The sequence below is a fragment of the Heloderma suspectum genome, chromosome 4 (genome assembly GCF_057233095.1).
Source record: "Heloderma suspectum isolate Gila_16-S chromosome 4, 16-S_ref, whole genome shotgun sequence".
NCBI classification, from domain to species: Eukaryota; Metazoa; Chordata; class Lepidosauria; order Squamata; family Helodermatidae; genus Heloderma; species Heloderma suspectum.
In genome coordinates, this window is record NC_139461.1 from 105,539,208 (window position 1) to 105,558,335 (window position 19,128).

At 39.7% G+C, this 19,128-nt stretch overlaps 1 protein-coding gene across 3 annotated transcripts in view; it reads right to left on the reverse strand.

Annotated features, from left to right (window-relative positions):
* Positions 1-593: 593 nt before the first annotated feature.
* RANBP9 (RAN binding protein 9) overlaps positions 594-19,128 on the reverse strand; it is a 48,739-nt gene continuing 30,204 nt past the window's right edge. The window contains exons 4-15 of one of the 3 annotated variants that reach the window (XM_084850193.1): positions 17,879-18,046; positions 16,848-16,870; positions 15,428-15,612; positions 13,667-13,779; positions 8,330-8,438; positions 6,655-6,845; positions 5,515-5,662; positions 5,362-5,415; positions 4,388-4,509; positions 3,510-3,661; positions 2,694-2,805; positions 594-1,547 (exon numbers count right to left, since the gene is read on the reverse strand). In XM_084850193.1, coding sequence (XP_084706319.1) covers positions 1,417-1,547; positions 2,694-2,805; positions 3,510-3,661; positions 4,388-4,509; positions 5,362-5,415; positions 5,515-5,662; positions 6,655-6,845; positions 8,330-8,438; positions 13,667-13,779; positions 15,428-15,612; positions 16,848-16,870; positions 17,879-18,046 — 1,508 coding nt within the window. In that variant the 3' untranslated portion in view covers positions 594-1,416. The remainder of the gene's footprint in view (positions 1,548-2,693; positions 2,806-3,509; positions 3,662-4,387; positions 4,510-5,361; positions 5,416-5,514; positions 5,663-6,654; positions 6,846-8,329; positions 8,439-13,666; positions 13,780-15,427; positions 15,613-16,847; positions 16,871-17,878; positions 18,047-19,128) is intronic. The other 2 variants (XM_084850192.1, XM_084850191.1) reach the window with 2 other exon arrangements.

The following is a 19,128-nucleotide window of genomic DNA, read 5'->3' on the forward strand; positions in this document are numbered from 1 at the left end:
CGGGGGGCCGAGCGCCAACGTGTTTGGCCCCCCGAACAAGTTTCGGGGAGAAATCCTCCGAACCCCCCCTGCACACACCCCCCGGGACGGGACTTACCTTCGCCGAATGCCCTCCCGGCGGCGGGTCCGGCCAGCGGTTCGGCAGCTGTTCGTGCGGGGCGGGAGCGGCAGCCGGTCTTTCAACCGGCTGCCGCCGCCGCCATTCCAACAAAAGAAAAAAAGAAAAAACGCCCCCGTGATAGGCTACGTGACGATTAACGTAGCCTATGACGGCTAGATTTGCAAAGTCAGCCGTGATAGGCTACGTTAATCGTCACGTAGCCTATCACAGGGGCGTTTTTGTTTTGTTTTTTAAACTTTCGAGTTCGCGGCCAGGGCGAGGCGGGAAGCCTCCCCCCCCCGGCCTGAACTTCACGGGGGGAGCAGCGAAGCGCCTCCCCCCCCACCACAAACAAGCTTCGGCGAAAGGTAAGGGACTTTTGTCCACCCCTAGTTCCAGCACATGACATTTTCTATGTAGCACTGACACAACGCAGACAGAAGTTCTCCTACTCAAGTTGAAAACACAACACAAACAAAAAGGTAAGCCATCCTACCATATGTGGAAGTATTTAATGGCTGGTTAATTATGATATCACTACATTTTATTGCAATAGAGTACTCATTTAAGCACTTTTAAAAATGCAGGGTGTACAAAGATTAAATTAAGACTGAAATTGACTAAATATTTGGTTTTTATATAAATAGGCCATAACCACACTGTGTTGACATGTAATACTGTTATAATACAACAGTTGAACAGGTGAGTCTACAACGTAAGTTGTCTGCAGTTAAACAGGAAACAGAGTTGAAAAGACCGTGTTAAAACAAAAACCACCAGGAAACAGGTTGAGATTGTAAGTAGCAACAAACATATTCACTCAGCTCCTGAGTATTTCAAGTTTTACAGTACACATTAAAAATATTTCTTCCCATCAATACTATACAGCCAAACTGTCAGGTACGTATGCATTTTGCAAATTACACTGATTGATCTATGTAATAATGGGGGTGAAAGTTGGCAAATTATCCTGCTTGAAGTTTACATCACCCACATACTAACACATCCACAACATTATCTATTTTACCCCACCTTCCACGAAGGCAGAACGTTTTTGGTTTGTTTGGAACAATTCAAGGATTTGTCAATCTGATGTTACTGATGATATTTAACTCTGGTTAAAGATGGAAAATTTCTCCTAACAGTAGTTTAGAAAATCACTTGCGTCATGCTGTAAACTAGGAAGCAATGTAAAGCAACAGACCTGTCCTTAGTACATAATTAAAAAAAAATCCAAACTCCAATTGGCAGAGCTGGTCTACTTTCATGTTGAATATATGTCACATTATACACCTCGGACATCTTCATATGCATAGCTAGTGTAGATAATCTTCCACTGTGGCAAATGCACAGGATCCAATTCCTGACCGGGCCATCAATCCTAGGCACTGTGAAGCCTGTCCCATTGCAAGAGCAAGTGGAGGTTGCTTTGGTAGATTGTGTGTCTCTGAAAAGATTCAACAACATACGTTTATTATTAAGTTACACTCCTATCTTAAAAAAATCAAGAAAAACCCTGCATCTAATTACCAAATTGGGCTTTAATAAAATTCTTTGAACATCCCCAACCTGAAATAAGGACTGAAACGTCAATTGTTTATATTTCTAATTTAACACACCAAGAATACTGTACTGTAGCAAAGTGTTGATGTCATCAACACTTCATAAAAGCAGTTCTTACTAGAAGCTGAAGTACTGGATTATATCTTGCCAGTTCTGAGAGTGTACACACTTGTACCATCTCAGCTACAGGCGAAGTAAATTTGCCAGGGTAACATCTCATATTAATTTCAAGTAATTTCCAAACCTAAGCTGCCTGGAAGGGCAGTTGAGGGGCCACAGACTACTGCAGAGTGCCTTTTCCGGGGAAGAGACGGGGAAGTCTCAATCAGAGGCATCACCAGTACAACAGCAGGAAGCTTGGCTGCTGTCACTGGCCCTGTCGTGGTTCTCTGTATGCAGAGGGATAGAATAGGGCATTCTGGGAGAGGCCATGGTTCTGCACGAGCCAAGGCCTCCTTGTTTCCCAGACAGGCTGAAAAAATACACCAGTTCTAGATCTGACATACTTAATTTCCTCCCACTGCAGTCAATAGAAAGGGAAACTTCAAGGAATCCAGAGGGGAGTGTGAGTGGAAATAATCATTTTCAGGTGGAATGAGCTGGCAGGGCTCTAGATGTAGCAGTGGCTACACCACAGATCTCATCTCCTCTGCTTAAGAAAGTAGGATTGTTTTGCCTGTGGTTCATCAGGCATGCATTTTATGATAAAATGTAAAAACCATTAAATGTCAACGTTCACGAAGTTAAGATCTTAAGTTTTTAAGAGACCCACTGGAAATGTTACGATCTGTGAGGCTTGTTTTTGGTATTTATACTTGCGGCATGGTAAATACCCCACACCAGTTAGTGATGGAAATGAGGGTGTAATCTGGACATTTACTGGCAAGTGAATTTCTTTCAACACTTCTCTTTGTAGCTCAAAATGTTAAGGGTCACCAATAAACTTCATTATTCATGGCCTATAATATTACTGCTTTCACCTTAACTTTCCTTAATAAATGTGCTATGAAGAAAACTGATAAAGTCTTACCTAGTATTGCACTATTGAGAACTGAACACACAGGCTCTCTCTGAATGGGGTCCAGCTGATTTCCTACTGGACTGCTCCAAGGATCTGAATATGCAAGTAAACTGAATGCATCCTGTTGAGAAATCAGTGCTTAATTTTGTCATTACTAAATTTTAGTCAGTTCTACCAAGTTAAAAAAACTAAGGATATTTTCTGTATTTTTATCTTGTGCAAATCAAAATTAGAACTGTCATGGTACATACATCATAATATTTGCCAAAATAAATTCCAGATGCTTCTCTTTAAAATCATTCAAAAGAATGTCACCTCTTGTGTAATAAAAAAGCCCCAGTTCCTATATACTTCACAGCATGAGATCAAGTGCTAACTAGTTGAGAGGAGGTGGAACAGAAGTGTCTAAGACACGAAACTGGTTTCATTTAGTTATTCTCCACAATAGGTTCTATATTGGCATTTTCCACTACATTCCCCTCAAGTGTGATACAATTCTTTCCTCTACTGACTTATGCAAAATGAAAAGCTGGCACAGTTACCAACCATCTCTACCTAAAATATGTTGAACCGCTTCTCAGACACACATTTTACTACTTGTTCTGTTATTTGTTTGGTCTACTATTTGACAAAGAAATAGCTACACAACAATTGTTGCACTGATAACTCAGCTCAGAATTGCTGACCTTGTACCCTTTTCCATGGCATAGATAGGGCTGCATTTAAGAACTTGGAATCTAAACTTATCATATTACCACTGATTCATGTGAGAAAGGGATAATACGTCACAAGGTTAGATTTTACTGGCAAGGCATTTTCACTTACTTTGAGCATTTTCTTATTTGCTGTGTTTTTGCCACACTCTCTTCTTAACTGTTCACTCATAGCTTGCAATTCTCTGCCAAAGTGAATCATTCTTTCAATGGCTGCTTGGCTACCTCCACACAGTTGACGTCTTAATTGACTGGAATCAACCTCTGTAAGAATAACAGCACACCATCACTAATGCAGCACAGCAGCAAGGAATACACCGTGTTTGACTACATACTGACTCATTTAATTAGTCAAAAGGATATGGGTGGTGGGAACCATTCAGGGTTTGTGCTTATTATTTTTATGATAGGCTACTTTTCAACTCTGAGAACAGAAAAGCAGCATACGGTAAAAGTTACCACCATAACATCACAGATAAAACATTAGAAAACAGCACAATACTCAGCAAAAAAAAAAAAAAAAAACAGCATGAAGCCTGACAAAATGTTTTTACTGTTCTAAAGTAGCCAAGGAACTGGATCTTACAGATTTTCCTTGAGGAATTCTATAAAACCAAGACCAATGCCCAAAATACACTATTCTTAGTGGGGGACAATCTTACCTCCCTCAGTGCTGAAACCTGTAATAGGGCCTCACCACTACCACTAATTAGCATTGTGGAAACAGAACAGTTTAAATATTGTTGCAGCCCTATACACACCTTACATGGAACTCAATAAGGCTTCTGAACAGATATATATATAGGATTGCACTATAAGGCTTCAATCCTGTGCGTATGTAGTTGGAAATGGGCCCCATTAAATACAAAGGGATTTATTTTCAAATAAAAGTGCATAGGAGTGCATTATAAGACAGTGCCTAAATTTCATTTGGAAATTACACGTAAATAATAAAAAGCAAAGGTAATAATAAGTAATATTGCTGCAGACCCATTTCTGTGTCACATTCTTCCATTTCATGATCATGTTTAGAACTACCATTTAGGAAGCCATTGGATGATGTCTCTGCAACCCCATTGGAGTAATGATCTGTTTCCATATCTACATCATTGCTGAGAAGAGGAAAAATGCATCATTAACTGTGTAAGGCTTTGGACTTGGGTCTTATGTTTCAGCTATGTTCCACAACACAACCGGGTGGGGGTGGATACAAACATTCATTTCACTACACACCCACATATGATATATGGTAATAAACTACCCCAGGGTGAGAGTACTCATCCTAGGGAAGTCTAGTCCACTGTATGGGCTCTCTTACATTGCAAAGTAGTATTGCTAAGAACGTTATTATTGAAACATGATAAAGTTACATAATCTAATACTCATTATGAAGAAGGCTTGGCAAATGGTGGCTCAAGGACATAAAAAGGTCTGACTCCAGGGTTTGGGGGTTCCTTGGCAAGCTGCCTTCAGTGACACCTCCCCCGCAACATCTCTCCCTGTTGGCGCCCATTCCTCTTGGCTTACAAGTTGGCAATCTTGTCTGCTTGTCCACACTGCTGAGCAGAACTCTGGTCCTGCATGGCTAGCACTGGCATTGCCATCTTAATTACAGTGCCTCTGGCACATACACATAACCACTGCTACCAAACTGCCAGTCCCTCCTGACTGCCACTGTGGGCTGGTAGGTTGCAGACAGCTACTGCCACTCTGTAGCCCTAGTGGTAGCAATCAGCCAGCTGGGGCTCTAGCACTTGCTGAAGGATGCCATGCGCTGGTGGTGGGCCTGGTTTTCTTAGCATAGCAGAAATCAGTGCTCTGGGTGAAAATACAGTTTCTCATCCACTGTTAGTTTCAACACAGTTAATAATTATAATAGACTTTTTAGAAATATGGCAAACGTATTTATATGTATATATACACACACTAAAATCACACAGAAAAATATTAGATTTGTAGCCCACCTTTTTGCCCACCAGGGAGAGATAGGGGCACTGAAGCCAGCGATAACTAACTGCCTATACCAGAAAAATCAGCACAATACTAGGTTACATAAAGGGAAAACAAACAGTTCTGGATGACGAACAGGAGCATCAGACTGGATTGAATATACTTACCTGGAGTAGCTATTAACCTGCTGTGATCGTGTTACATTTATATTATTGAGTTCTGGTACATTCAGACTGGTGGACTGATGTTTACTGTGACAGTAAGACTGATGTACTTTGTTTGATATCACTCCATTACTGCAACTACTTTCAAAACCTAAAACCAAAGAAGTGAATATTATTAAAACAGTAGTAGTATTTGAATGTCTTATGTCAAGTATTTATAATTCCATACCTTGCTTCATGCAAACAAGTTGGAGAGGGCAAGCTAACCTCAAAACAATCTGGTTCCAATCTCAGGACATAGGAACATTGGAACATAGGAAGCTGCCTTACCCTTGGTCCATCTAACCCAGCATTGTCAACAGTGACTGGCAGTAGCTCTCCAGGGTTTCAGGCAGGATTCTTTCTTCGCCCTAGCTGGAAAAGCCGGGGATCAAACCTGGGACCTTCCGCATGCAAAGCGTGTACTCGATCACACTGAGCTATGGCCCCTCTACCTGATGGGCAGCTGCAGCTGGAAGGAGGCTCTCCTCCCATAGTCCCCCCGTCCCCACAAAGTATTAGCATGAACAAGCTGTCCATTATTTGCTCCACAGTTGCCTCAATACCAGACAAATGGGTGGGGTGCTGAAGGAGAGACCATTCCTTATGTCTGCTAGGCAGCCAGGCTGAGGCCAGAACCTCTGAGTGAGGAAAGGGTTCCTCTCTTTGATCTTTATTTGCTTCTCAGACAAACAGGGTAGTGGCAAGAGCTGCAGTGGTTAGTGGAGTGAGAGCTGCCCTTCTCCGACAGCCCTAATAGTTGGCATCTGTCCCCCGTCCATCCATTCCCACCCCAAGGTTTCTAGAATGGTGTTCAACAGAGCATTGACAATGTTGTTGTAGACTGGGAGAACCACACATGCAGCTTTCCATACAATACCCTAGGATAAACAGGGCCACACAATGAGGACTGCTGTAATGGAGCAGGTACAGAAGACAGAGCCCCCTAAGTAGTTACTGCCAAGGGAGAACCACTCATCAAACATTGCGGGGCACCAACCACAACACAAACTATTCCATATGCTAGTAGACAAATACAAAATTCTGAAGACTCCCAAAATAAATACTTCTGTATAACACCACCTTCAGCCACCTTAAACTCACCAGAACAATGTGTACTACTTCCTTTGCCTGTAGCTAGACTGTGAATATTCATTCCATGGCTGGGGCTCATACTGGGACTACTAAACGATCGAGGACTAACAGGATAACTGTCTTGAGATTTTGGACTGTGACCTCCTAGACATCGTACTTCACTGTCTGTACCATTGACCATTTCTATGAACTGGCGTACCCTAGGAAACATGAGAGAAGCGTTAGTTTATGGAACGAAGATAAACATTTCAAAAATTTATGCCCACTCTTAGTATTACTGAAGATTTAAATGTCTGTAGTTTTGCAGCTGTTTAATACAAATGAATGTCAGTGACATGTATAATCGTTTTGCAGAATGGGAGCCCCCTTCTTCCACCAATATCCCCCCAGTATAGCACTCACTGCAATACAACCTTTTGATTTAAATACAAAAAATAGGAGATGGGGAGTGAAGGAAGGAGTCTTATTGCAGAGGAAAGGTCTTTTCTCAAATCCTAATTGCAGGTTCTTCCTAATATCCCATACAAGTCAATGCAGTAGGGAAATTAACTAACAGCACAACCTTTTATATTAAACTCAGAAGTAAGCTCCTTGTGCCCAGGTTGCAGCCTAAAAATCGGAACGAGGTTCTGGGCCTGTCACACTTTTACTTCTAAGTGAAATGGACTGCATGAGCAATAGTGAATATGGACATACTTTTATGTACTAAGAAGCACAAGAAAAACTGCAGAATTGTCATGAAAGGAGTAGAATATATTACTCATCCCCAGCAACAACACTGGCACTTATTTTTTTCTTTTTAACGTGCTCTTCACATACTGAAAATATTTTGACTTGGGTATATGGGAAGAGAGAAGGATTTATTGCAGATTATCATAGATCTATTAATGTACTTCATTCTAAGATAAGTGGGGGGAGGGGGTATCTACTCTCTCTCTCTCTCTCGCTGTCTTTCTGGTTAGGCGCCTATGCTCCACAGAAAGGGAAAAGAAGTGTTATAGCTGGGCAATAAGAATGCAGAGGCCAACAGGTTCACAGTCACCAAGTGTAAGTGGATACTATCTTAACCTTCTAAAGTTTTTAGATAGAACTATTAGGATTAGAAATGTGTTCTTCAAAGAGAGGTTCTCAAGACTGAAGAACGTAAGACACTGCTTGAAGCCATAGGGTCAGATCCAGCTTTCTTTCAATGGATCTACATATGACTAAGCTTGGATCCAATCCATTTTTTAAATCCAACCCAGATTTTTTAATTCACTGCATGAACATAACTGTAGATTTTGGGGGGAGGGGAGGAAAGGCTGAGAGACAAAGGAGGAGGAAGGAGGGTGAGAGAGAATCCCACCAGGGCAGGGGGAGGCAAGAAGAGAGAAAATCCCAGCATGCGGGGGGGGGGCAGGGGGAGAGAAAATGTCAGCATGAGGGGCAAGAAAACAAAATCTAGGAAAAAATGTGGATGGATCCGAATGACTATGGGACAAATGTGCCCTCAGGCCCAAGAAAAAAAGTCAAGTGTGCCTGCTGCCCAAAATGTTTGCCTATCCCTGCCCTAGATAACCAAAAAGTTAATTTGTTACTATGGAAGCTTGAAAGTCATGACAATACACACACACACACACACACACACACACACACCCCGAGACAGCTATTTAATAACAGCCATTTGCTTTACTTGAAGACTTACTTCAAAGCAAATAAAAGATTAGGATTTCTTTCTAATAAGCTTGGATAAAGTTGTTGTGTTGTTTCAATGGCTTCTCCCATTCTTCCTGCTAAAACCAGTTTTTGAATTCCTGTTCACAAAAGCAAAAAAATAACAGTTTGAATATTCAACACATTTGGGCACTTCTGAGTCCAACTGATTTCAGTGAAAGAGTTATCCCTTGCACACCTTTTTAATTTTAATTTTTTACAGTTTCAAACAAACCCCTTGAAGTCCTAGCTGGAAATAAAAGTTAAGGATCAATTTCAAAATGACTCCAGTTTAACACATACAAAAATGATTTTATTGGTATTACATCGCAAAAATGTCGTAGACCCCACAGTGTTAACTTACATTCGTCATTGGGCTATCAGGAAGCCCTGGAGGAGAAAACAGAAAAATACACAAAAGAAAAAACAAAAAATGCCTAGGTGAAATACTGGGCTCATAATACTTAAAGAAAGAGGTCCAATGTAGTACCCCAATAATCTAATAAGGTCCCCCCCCATAAGAATATTACAAATAAAAAAAAAAGTGTTGCAAAGTCTGCAGTATAAGACTGTTAATCCCTGTAGTATCAAGATAAAGCCAGGCTGAAGTAGAATTAACTCCATAGGGTAAGAGTTACTCCTGGTGTCCAACACAACCCATGCAGATGCTTTGTCATTGTTGTACACTAATTGTTGTACAGCAAAAACAAATTTAAAAAAAGTATTTTAGTGCTCATGAAGTGGTATAACCAGAAAAATGGAATTTATTATATGGGCAAAATGTTATTTTCTTATCTGATTTTGAGAAACTGCTAGGAATAGAATAGACTCCAATTAGCTTAGGAGTTGTGTAGCTTTACATGTCCATTCATTTCAACAGTGTTAAACTGGACCATGGATAGCTTAGTACATTTATAATGCTAACAAAATCTTATTTATTTCTATTGGAATCAATGGGACTTAGCAGTTCTTAACTTTTGCTGGATTGTATCTTTAAAGTTTATTAACCTACAACTTAAAAAACAGCAAGCAAAAGCAAATAGATTATGTTTGTGCTGGAAATGTTTGCAACAAATATATAAGTACAAATCAGCAGCTTTTCTCCATTTTCTACACACTCACATTCTGTTTATTTAAAGTATTTGGATTTTGCCTTTTGACAAGGAAGACCTACAAAGCAGTTCACAGATTTCCAAGTATACATTAAAACATTAGGCAAATAAAAACCACAATAAGCAACAGTACAATAAAAAAAGAAAGAAAAAGGCAGAAGAAGCAGGAAAATAAATTGCTTCAGAAATCCTGACAATTTGTCTCTCTGAGAAAATCAAAGGAAATCTTCTATTACTCCAAATATAAGGCAAAACTCGATTTTAAGACAGAGATGAAACAGTATGGCTGAAAGCTATGCGGAGGAATCCTATGTATTTTACTCAGAAATGTCCCTCTAAGTTCAATAATAAGTTCACTGAACAGATGAATTAACTATTCCTAAGCCAGGCAAAGACCATTCTGAACAGATGAATTAACTATTCCTAAGCCAGGCAAAGACCATTCGTACTGTGCAAACTATCAACCTATATCATTAATTAATGTAGATATCAAAATATTAACAGCAATCTTGGCAGATAGATTACAACAGGTCATGGCTGTATTGGTTAGACCAGACCAGGTGGGATTTATTAAAAACAGACAGGGGGTTGATAATCTTAGATTAGTTGTTGATCTGGTTGCTTTAAACTCTGAAAGAATTGATCAGGTGGCCATCATTTCCTTGGATGCAGAAAAGGCCTTCAACAAAATTCACTGGAAATTTATTTTTACTACATCGACTAATTTTGGTTTTCCTATAGAATTTCTGAAATGGGTTAAAATTTTATACTCAGGTCTTAGAGGGAGAGTATTGACCAACGGTTTATTTTCAGCTTTTTTTCCAGTAGGGCGGGGCACTAGACAAGGTTGCCCACTTTCCCCATTGATATTTAATTTATGTTTGGAACCCTTGGCATGTGCTATTAGACAAAATAATGGTATTCATGGATTCATCCATTTTGGATTAGAATTTAAAATTAGTCTTTATGCTGATGAACTTTTGTTGTTTATCTCAAGACACCAGTCGTCAGTTCCAGCATTGATGAAATTGATTAATACCCTTGGTGAATTGTCCGGCTATTAGGAGTGCACGAAAGCCACTTACCTGGTCTCGCAGCTTTTCGCAGTGGGGGGGGAGGCGCTTCGCTGCTCTCCCCCTGAAGTTCAGGCCAGGGGGCGAGGCTTCCCGCCTCGCCCGGCTGAAATTCAGGCTGGGGGGGAGGCTTCCTGCCTCGCCCGGCCGAAATTCAGGCCGGGGAGGAGGCGCCTCGCCCAGCCGCGAAATAAAAAGTTAAAAAAAAACAAAAAAAACGCCCCCGTGATAGGCTACGTGACGATTAACGTAGCCTATCACGGCTAGATCTGCAAAGTCAGCTGTGATAGGCTACGTAAATCATCACGTAGCCTATCACGGGTGACTTTAAAAAAAAAAAGCGCGTACACAAATGGCGGCCCCCATAGGGAGCCGCCATTCGCGTTCCTTATTTGGTCGCTGTAGTCTACGTAAATCTTTATATAGACTACAGCGACCAAATAAGGTCCAAATAAGGACTTTGCAAATCTAGCCATGATAGGCTACGCTAATCGTCACATAGCCTATCACGGGGGCGTTGGTTTTTTTTTTACTTTTATTGGAATGGCGGTGGCGGCAGCCGGTTGAAAGACCAGCTGCCGCCCCCGCCCCTGATGAAGACCGGACGAACCGCCGCTGGGACCCGCCGCCAGGAGGGACGTTTGGGAAAGGTAAGTCCCGTCCCGGGGGGGGCAGAGAATTTCTCCCCGAAACTTATTCGGGGGGCCGAACACATTGGCGCTCGGCCCCCCGAAGTTTCGGGGAGAAATTCTCCGCCATCCCTACCAGCTATTCAATTAATTGGTCAAAGTCGGAAATAATGCCGATTGGACATAGGATATACTCTAGTGCATTAGCCAATTGGCAATGTTGACAGTGCCTGGAGTTTATTACTTATTTGGGAATAATTATTCCTAGAGATATGTCTCACATGATTAGTTTAAATTTAAACAAATTGATTAATGATAGTTCACGAGATATAGATAGATGGGCATCTTTAAAGTTGAGTTTATGGGGTAAGGTGAATACATTTAAGATGAATACCATACCTCGAATTATTTATGTTATATGAAGGATCCCTATACTTATACCTGGCAAATATTTCCAAAAACTCAATGCTTCATTTCGTAAATTCTTTTGGGGGTCCTCTCCACCAAGAGTATCTTTAAAAAGGATGCAACTTCCTATTAATGAAGGTGGGTTTGGTTTTCTGGATCTAGCTATGTACCATCAAGGCTATTTGCTGACCTCTACTAAATTTTGGTCTTTCCCACTCAAACTAGATTTTCCTCTGTGGTCAGTATTGGAATCTTCTTGTCTGGAGCCTCTCTTTAAATGGATGGCATTAGGGTCTCAGCATATTAAGGAAGACAGAGCTCCTCCCACAATTTTGGCAGTTAGAGAAGTCTGGCGTATAATGTCACGTCAATTACAGTTCGATCCATTTTCCCATGCCAAATTGACTTTATGGGGAAATCCAAATTTAAGAATTGGCAAGAAAATGTTTTTATGGTGGACCTGGACAAATAAGGTGATCTTTACTTTAGATCTATTAGTGGGGGTTGACTATGAGTTTTTGAAGTTTCAATTTTGCGAGATCAATTTGATCTGCCAGCTTCAGCAGAATGGCAGTATTTGCAATTTAAACATTTGTTGGTATCTAGATTTGGTCCTGCTGCTTTTACTGCCTCGGAGTCTCCTTCGCTATTGGAAATACTTATTGAAGCGGATCAGATGCATCGACCTACAATTCATGTTTATAACCATTTCGTATCAATGAATAAATATGACACAGGTGGTTTACAGCAGGAATGGAACAGGGAATTGGAACATCCTATTTTGCTTAATCAATGGACTGCCATTTGGGGGTCTGTGTCGGACATTTCAATGGATCTTCAGTTACGCCTTATTCAGCAGAAGCTTTTGTTTCGGGTCTATTGGCTGCTACGACGTCTTTTTAGTAAAGGCTTGTCAAATTCAGCTAATTGTTGGAGGTGTAATGCAGCCAATACTTTTTTTATTCATATGTTTGGAAATGCCCAATGGCCACCTCCTTTTGGGAGGAAGTCACTGTATGGATAAATTTCGCATTGGAAAGCCCTTTAATATTTACTGATAAAAATGTTCTCTTAAATTACTTACCTGCTTCTTGGAACATAACACATGGTCAGTGTAAATCGATTTTTCATGCCCTTTTGGTTGCTAAAAGACTGATACTACAATATTTGAATGATAAAAGCTCACCATCTATAACGCAATGGACGGAAGACTTAACAACACTAGCAACATTTGAAAGAGTGGTATATAGGCATAACTTGCAAATGGACTAATATGTGGATATTTGGTCTGCTTTTACCGAAGTTTATATGTAACCATTTTTTCCTCCTTCCTCCCCCCGCCCCCCCAAATATTGTAATGTTAGAAACTGAGGATTTTGAATATGTTGTTGGTATTTTTATTTCACTTTTTTTCCTTTTTAGATTTTCTAATGTTTTTCAGTTTGTTTTGTAAAACATTCACAATAAAAGATTAATAATAATAAAATTTTAAGGCTATTTGGGTTCCAGTACACCATTAGATGGAACATAAAATAAAATATTAAAGATAGCATCTCAGTATAATAGCTTTTGTTGGCTAAATTGTAAATTATACATCCATCAATATCTCAATAATGCACAATACTGAAGTTGTAATATATACATTCATTTACATTTAATCAATTAACTGATCAGTTAAAAGTAATTAAACCATTCCTTTATCTAGGGATAGCCCTAGTAACTATATTTAGGTAAATATTTTTCTCTTTACCATGGTAGACATCTGCAGTAAAACAAACTCACCACATGACTGATTTATAAAATTATGAGCAATAGAACTCCATGCTTAAATTCAACATCGTGCAAGAGGGCTTCCGCTCATGCAACAGGACTTCCCCTTGCTATCTTCCCCCCTGTGCACCTCCCAAATCTACTCCAGAGGGCCCCCCAACACTTGGGCAGATTTGGGGGCTTGTAGGGGATTACAGCATGAAGGGGAAAACTGTTTCCGTTCCACTGATCAGGGTTAGATAAACCCTGAAATTCATAGGTCAGACTATGCAAAATATTTTTATATTTGAATATTTAAATCCTTTTAATTAAAGAATACAGCACTGTTCAGGCTTACGCTGTCTGTTTTTAATGGATGCTAGTTCTTCTAGTACAGTCTGATCAGTAGATCTAGCAAAGGCCTCTGCTGTTGCACAGTATCCATGATGTACCAAGTAAGATGAAACCATCCTGTAAAATGAAGTCAACAACATATGCAAGTAAAAAATGTTGTATGGATGCAACTTTTCAAACACATAACACTACACATTTGAATGAACAGCTTTCATGGAGCTACCATTTATATGTATTTCACATTTTCTCAAATTAAAACTGTATGCTTATGTACATTTTATATTCATAGCAACATTTGGTTGCTTGTTGCTAGGAGACTGAAGATGCAAAACAGAAGAGTGCCCAAGGTAACAATTCTCAGGCCACCTAGTCTAGCTGTCCCGTTCAAGACAATGGATATATGCCAGAAAGGGAAATATTTAATGAAAAATGGGGTAAAAGCATACAAAGCAGAAACATGGTCCCTCACACATGTAGCAATCTGCATGCACAGGAAACTGGGACTTAAAGGAGTTCTGGATATTAACACAGAAGAGGAGAGCATTGAGCAGGGGGTTGGACTCGATGGTCTTGTAGGCCCCTTCCAACCCCACTATTCTATGATTCTATGAGTGATCTGAATTTCCTTGCCCTTCACTTTGTTCAAAGTTGCTTTCAGGATCCATGGTGCAAATGAATACCCCTTTAGTGACAAGCAGCTTTGGTTGTAAAGCAACAGCAATCGCTTGGTAGATGACGTGTTAATTTGGTGAAAAACAGCACAGGCACAATTATCCCTTCCTCCCTCATTTAAGCAGAAACAGAGTGAGAACTGGGCCACATTGTCCATAGAATACTGAAAGGAAAATGATTTGCACATGGCCACAATTTTCAGAATATACCCAAAAGAAAATCCACAATACCGTGACTAATCCTGCCTTAATTTTGAAGTTTCTATGGTGGTATCATTGCTAATACAACCAAAAAAGGTACTAGCCAGTGCTCTTGCTGCTTAACATGCATCATCTGGTATGAATTGGTAGCACACACAACAAGGATCAATCCTAAATCACAAATATTCCAATTACTCTCCCTTCCCCCAGAGTTTAATTCCAATATTGTTTCCTTCTGGTTTCAATATGTAAAATTACACAAAATCAAAAGGTTAGCACTTATGGTAACTTAAAGCAATCACTGACCATTACTTCTTGCACTCATGAGTAACTTCTGAATCTGAAATTAATGTGTACATCATTATAGCATTTTCAGATACAGGAGTGAGACAAAGTGCTTTCATGTCTTTCAACTATTACATGGGAAGCAGGTCTAAAAATAACAAATCTCTACAAAAGCTAACAAGGTATATTACTATATTAGCTAATCCATATTGAAGGGGAATGCCACAGCACAGATTTTTTAAATTACATGCAACAGATGGTTATTTTACTGTTCAAGTTTGGGCCATAAACCTATTCCAGGTACCAGTAGGCATTTTTTTTTTCATAAAATACTTCATGGAACTACAGTAAATTATCAGATACAAAAAATTCTCTTCATTACATGGACAGAAACATAGAGTTTTCTGTGGAGGTAAATTCCACCAGATAAATTAATCACCCTCAGGCACAAATGGGACATATTAGCAGTCATTACCTCTACTGACACAAAAGTATAAAACTACAGAAGGGTGGTATAGGATATGTAAACCTGAATAGACCAGTTTTCAGACTTTTCAAAATTGAACAGGAATTTACGCAGGCACTCATTATAATCTTCAAATCATTACTTTTGGATCATCGTCTGCCATTCTCCTTCCCGATCTCCTATAGGAAATCGGTCAATCTGAGCTTGAATTTTAGTTCTCCATTCACGCATATAGTCTTCAATATCAAACACAAATGGATGCTGCCCAAAATTAGCATCCACCACTTCTCCTGGTGTTTGAAGTCCAACTGTAGGGTACAGGTTTGGCTGCAAGAGATAATTGTGATACCTACTTTAACCTCTCAAAATCCTAACATATTGATTTTAAATCAGCATTAAAGCAACAAAGTACTGAAGATAAAAAGCAATAAAACTTCTGCAAGCTCTATCAAAGAAGCAGCAAATTTAAGCAGCAAATATGAAATGCAAGTTCCAGGACTATTTGAAGACTCCTCAGGTCATTTATAACAGAGCAACTTCAGGGCTGTTTGTCCTCTCTACACAACAAGTGGTACATTTCCCCTCAATCTTTGTTTTCACATTACAAAGGTACACCAAATTAACAAAAGTACACCAGTACTATGAACAGTGGTAGATCCTGTACCTTACATTTATAGGATCCTCTGGCACCTCTAGATTAAAAGATGGCAAGTAGCAGGATCAGGAAAGATCTCTGCTGGTGAACTTATAGAGCTGTTGCCAGCCAGAATAGATAGTATTAGCTAGACAGACTGATGGCCTGAAACAGGCAGCTTCTTGTGTTTGTCCAAATATCAAGCCTCCTCAAAGATTCTGAAGTAGTTCTGATTTCTGTCATGATCATGATGATAACACACAAATATTCTAGGATATTCTGGTGGTCATTAGTGCCTTTTCAGAGTTTTCTTGTGGGACATGGCAGACAGTATTTCTCAGAGTCAACCATAAAAGGACCTAAATACAACACATCCTGACGGCTCAGTGGAATTGCTATAGGAACAAAGGAAGTTGCCTTATATGAAGTCTCAGACTACTGTTCAACATACTTCAGTATTGTTTACACTGACTGGTAAGAGATCTCCAGGATCTCAGGCAGGAATCTTCCCTATTATCTGCACTTTTTTTTAAAACTGGAGATGACAAGGACTGAATCAGGGACCTTTTGCTCACAAAACATGTGCTCTACCACTAAGCTTACATCTGTATGCTTACAAGTCATCCTAATACATAATCTAAACATTTGCCAAAGCATCAAAACTTATGCATGTCCAACAAGTACTAACACACCAAATGGGAGACACTGTTTACCAATACTCCTGTCAAAATTACACTTTTCTTTAACATTACAGTCAGAATAAAAGCAATGACTTAATAAGTAACTAAGTCTTAATTGCTATTTTGCTACCATAATTGTTATTTTAAAAGAAAATTAAATGAGTAATCTCAAAAATACGTATTATAGGGGCAGGGGAAAGTGTTTTATACATAGGAATGTTGCAGTTCTTTGAGTACATTTATCTTACCGGCAGATCTGTGAATGCAATACCTGTAATCAAGAGACATTAGTTAAAATTTATTCTCTCACAGTCACATAGAACAACATGTTTTAATAGTAAATACAAATCATGTCTTACTGCCCTTACAATCAAAAGTAGAGCATCTTAGATCTCAATAGGTCAGGAAATTTTAACAGCTAGACGTTTCCCTAAAAATTAATTTATACAGGCTGACATTTCAGAATGAATAATTCAGTTTTGGGGGAGAGGGTTTAACCAACCTGTATTGCTGAACAATTAACTGATTCAAAAGTTACATTTTCAGCATATGTTTGAAGCAGCTAAGGCAATAGTATAGAGTTTATGCTGAGAATTTGTTTTACTTTCAGAAAAACCAGATCATACAAACTGCAAAGCTGTTACCAAGTTGCCAATATGTTTTTGTAGTTTTCATTATTATTTTAGTTTGATGTTTTCTTGATAAATACCAGAGCCCTGTCCCAAGCTAATTTTGTCTTGGAGAACTGCCAACCCTTCAGAAAAGAAAATGTTCCAAATTATTAGGCTATGGAAAGCTATAAAGTAACTTTCTGTGTGTTAATTTTAAATTTGATTTTCCTCTCCTTTTAAAATAAACAATTTTGTATATGAGATTTTAAAAAAAGCTTACAAGCCCTCAAAGAGCTCTGCTCCTAGATCTGATCTCTCTTTTCTTTAATATATTCTGTCAGAATTAAACTCTGACCAAAGTTAAACAATCTCAGATTTGTAAAGACTGCTATTTGAGTGTTGGACTAGGAGTCGGGAGATCCGGGTTCTAGTCCCCACTCAGACATGGAAGCTCACTGGGTGACTTTGGGCCAGTCACAGCCTCTCAGCCCAACCCACCGCACAGGGTTGTCGTTGTGAGGATAAAATGGAAGAGGAGGGTTGTGTAAGCTGCCTTGGGTTCCTTAAAGAGGAAAAAAGGCGGGATATACATGTAATAAATAAATAAATAAATTTTTCATTAGGTGTATTCACAGTGTGCAATCATCATGAGTGATTCTTTTTCATACCCAAACTATGTCCATTCTTTGTGTAGAAGCAGGTATTGTTGATAAGGTTTACACAGCAACCAATGACATCACCAGTTGTAAATGTTGGACCGTAGGGTTGTCCAGTGCCAGAGGAACAAAATGAGTGTCCATCATCTCCATGGTAACCATACGAATGTTTATCCCAACCTAAAAACAAAAACATGACATTTAGTGTTTACTACATCATTATGAAATGCCCAGAAAGAGATCCAAATTTAGCTGGACCAATATTTAGTCATGCTCAGAATAGTCCCACTGAAATTAGTGGAACTTAAGTTAGTCATGACTAAGTCAAGTTCCATTGATTACAGTGGCTCTTTACTCTAAGTCTGATCCCAGTCTAATGGCCTGGATTGGGAAAGATTAATTCATTTGCAGAAGCCTCAAGATGAAGCCTCCATGGAAAAACAACAGTTTTAAGGGGGTGGGGGAGGCATACAAAGAGAAAAGAATTGAAGTGTTTGGTAGCTGGGAGAAAAATTATGCTTCTGAGTTCAGGGCAGTAGTAGGTAGTACAGAGGTGAACGGGAAGCCATGGAGTGTTTCGCAGCACTATGTGTTATCGGATATTAGCTTGGGAGTAAGGTTGTGCTTCTGAGCCAGCACAGACAGTAGCATTAAGAAGAAAGCAGGAGGGGGACCTTGAAATGAAGCTGCTTTTAACACACTTGTTTGCCCATCACCTTTCGCAAGCATGCCCCACCACATGGAGCCATATGCTGCCTGTGTGGTTTGGGAGGGGTGTGTGTGTGTGTGTGTGTGTGTGAGACACACGGGGAAGGTGCCTAGAAAGTTCTCTGGGGATCTGCATCATTTTAGTTGCTGCATCTTAATAAATCTGCTGAATTTTGCATGCAGATAGAGGGAGGTAATAATTAATGGCTGGTGTATAGTGGAGAGATTCATTCATTTATGTGTCCTTCCTTCCTTCTCATCTCCTTTTGCCTAAAACCACGATCCTATGTATGTTTACTCAGACAGAAGTCCCACTGAATTCACTGGCACTTACTGCCAGGTAAGTGTGCATAGAGCGGTAGTTAAATTTTTCATGAGCAGGAATGCTTGCAGCAGCAGAAGGCTGAGTAAATTTCTTGTACTGCTTGCTTAGTACACATAGTGCTACTATTGGTGAGTGCCAAGTCTTAACCAGTTCCAGAACAAGCTAGCGGGACAGACACAGGGTGTATACCAATGGTTCCAAGTTACCAGTGCCTCTACTCCAGCACCAC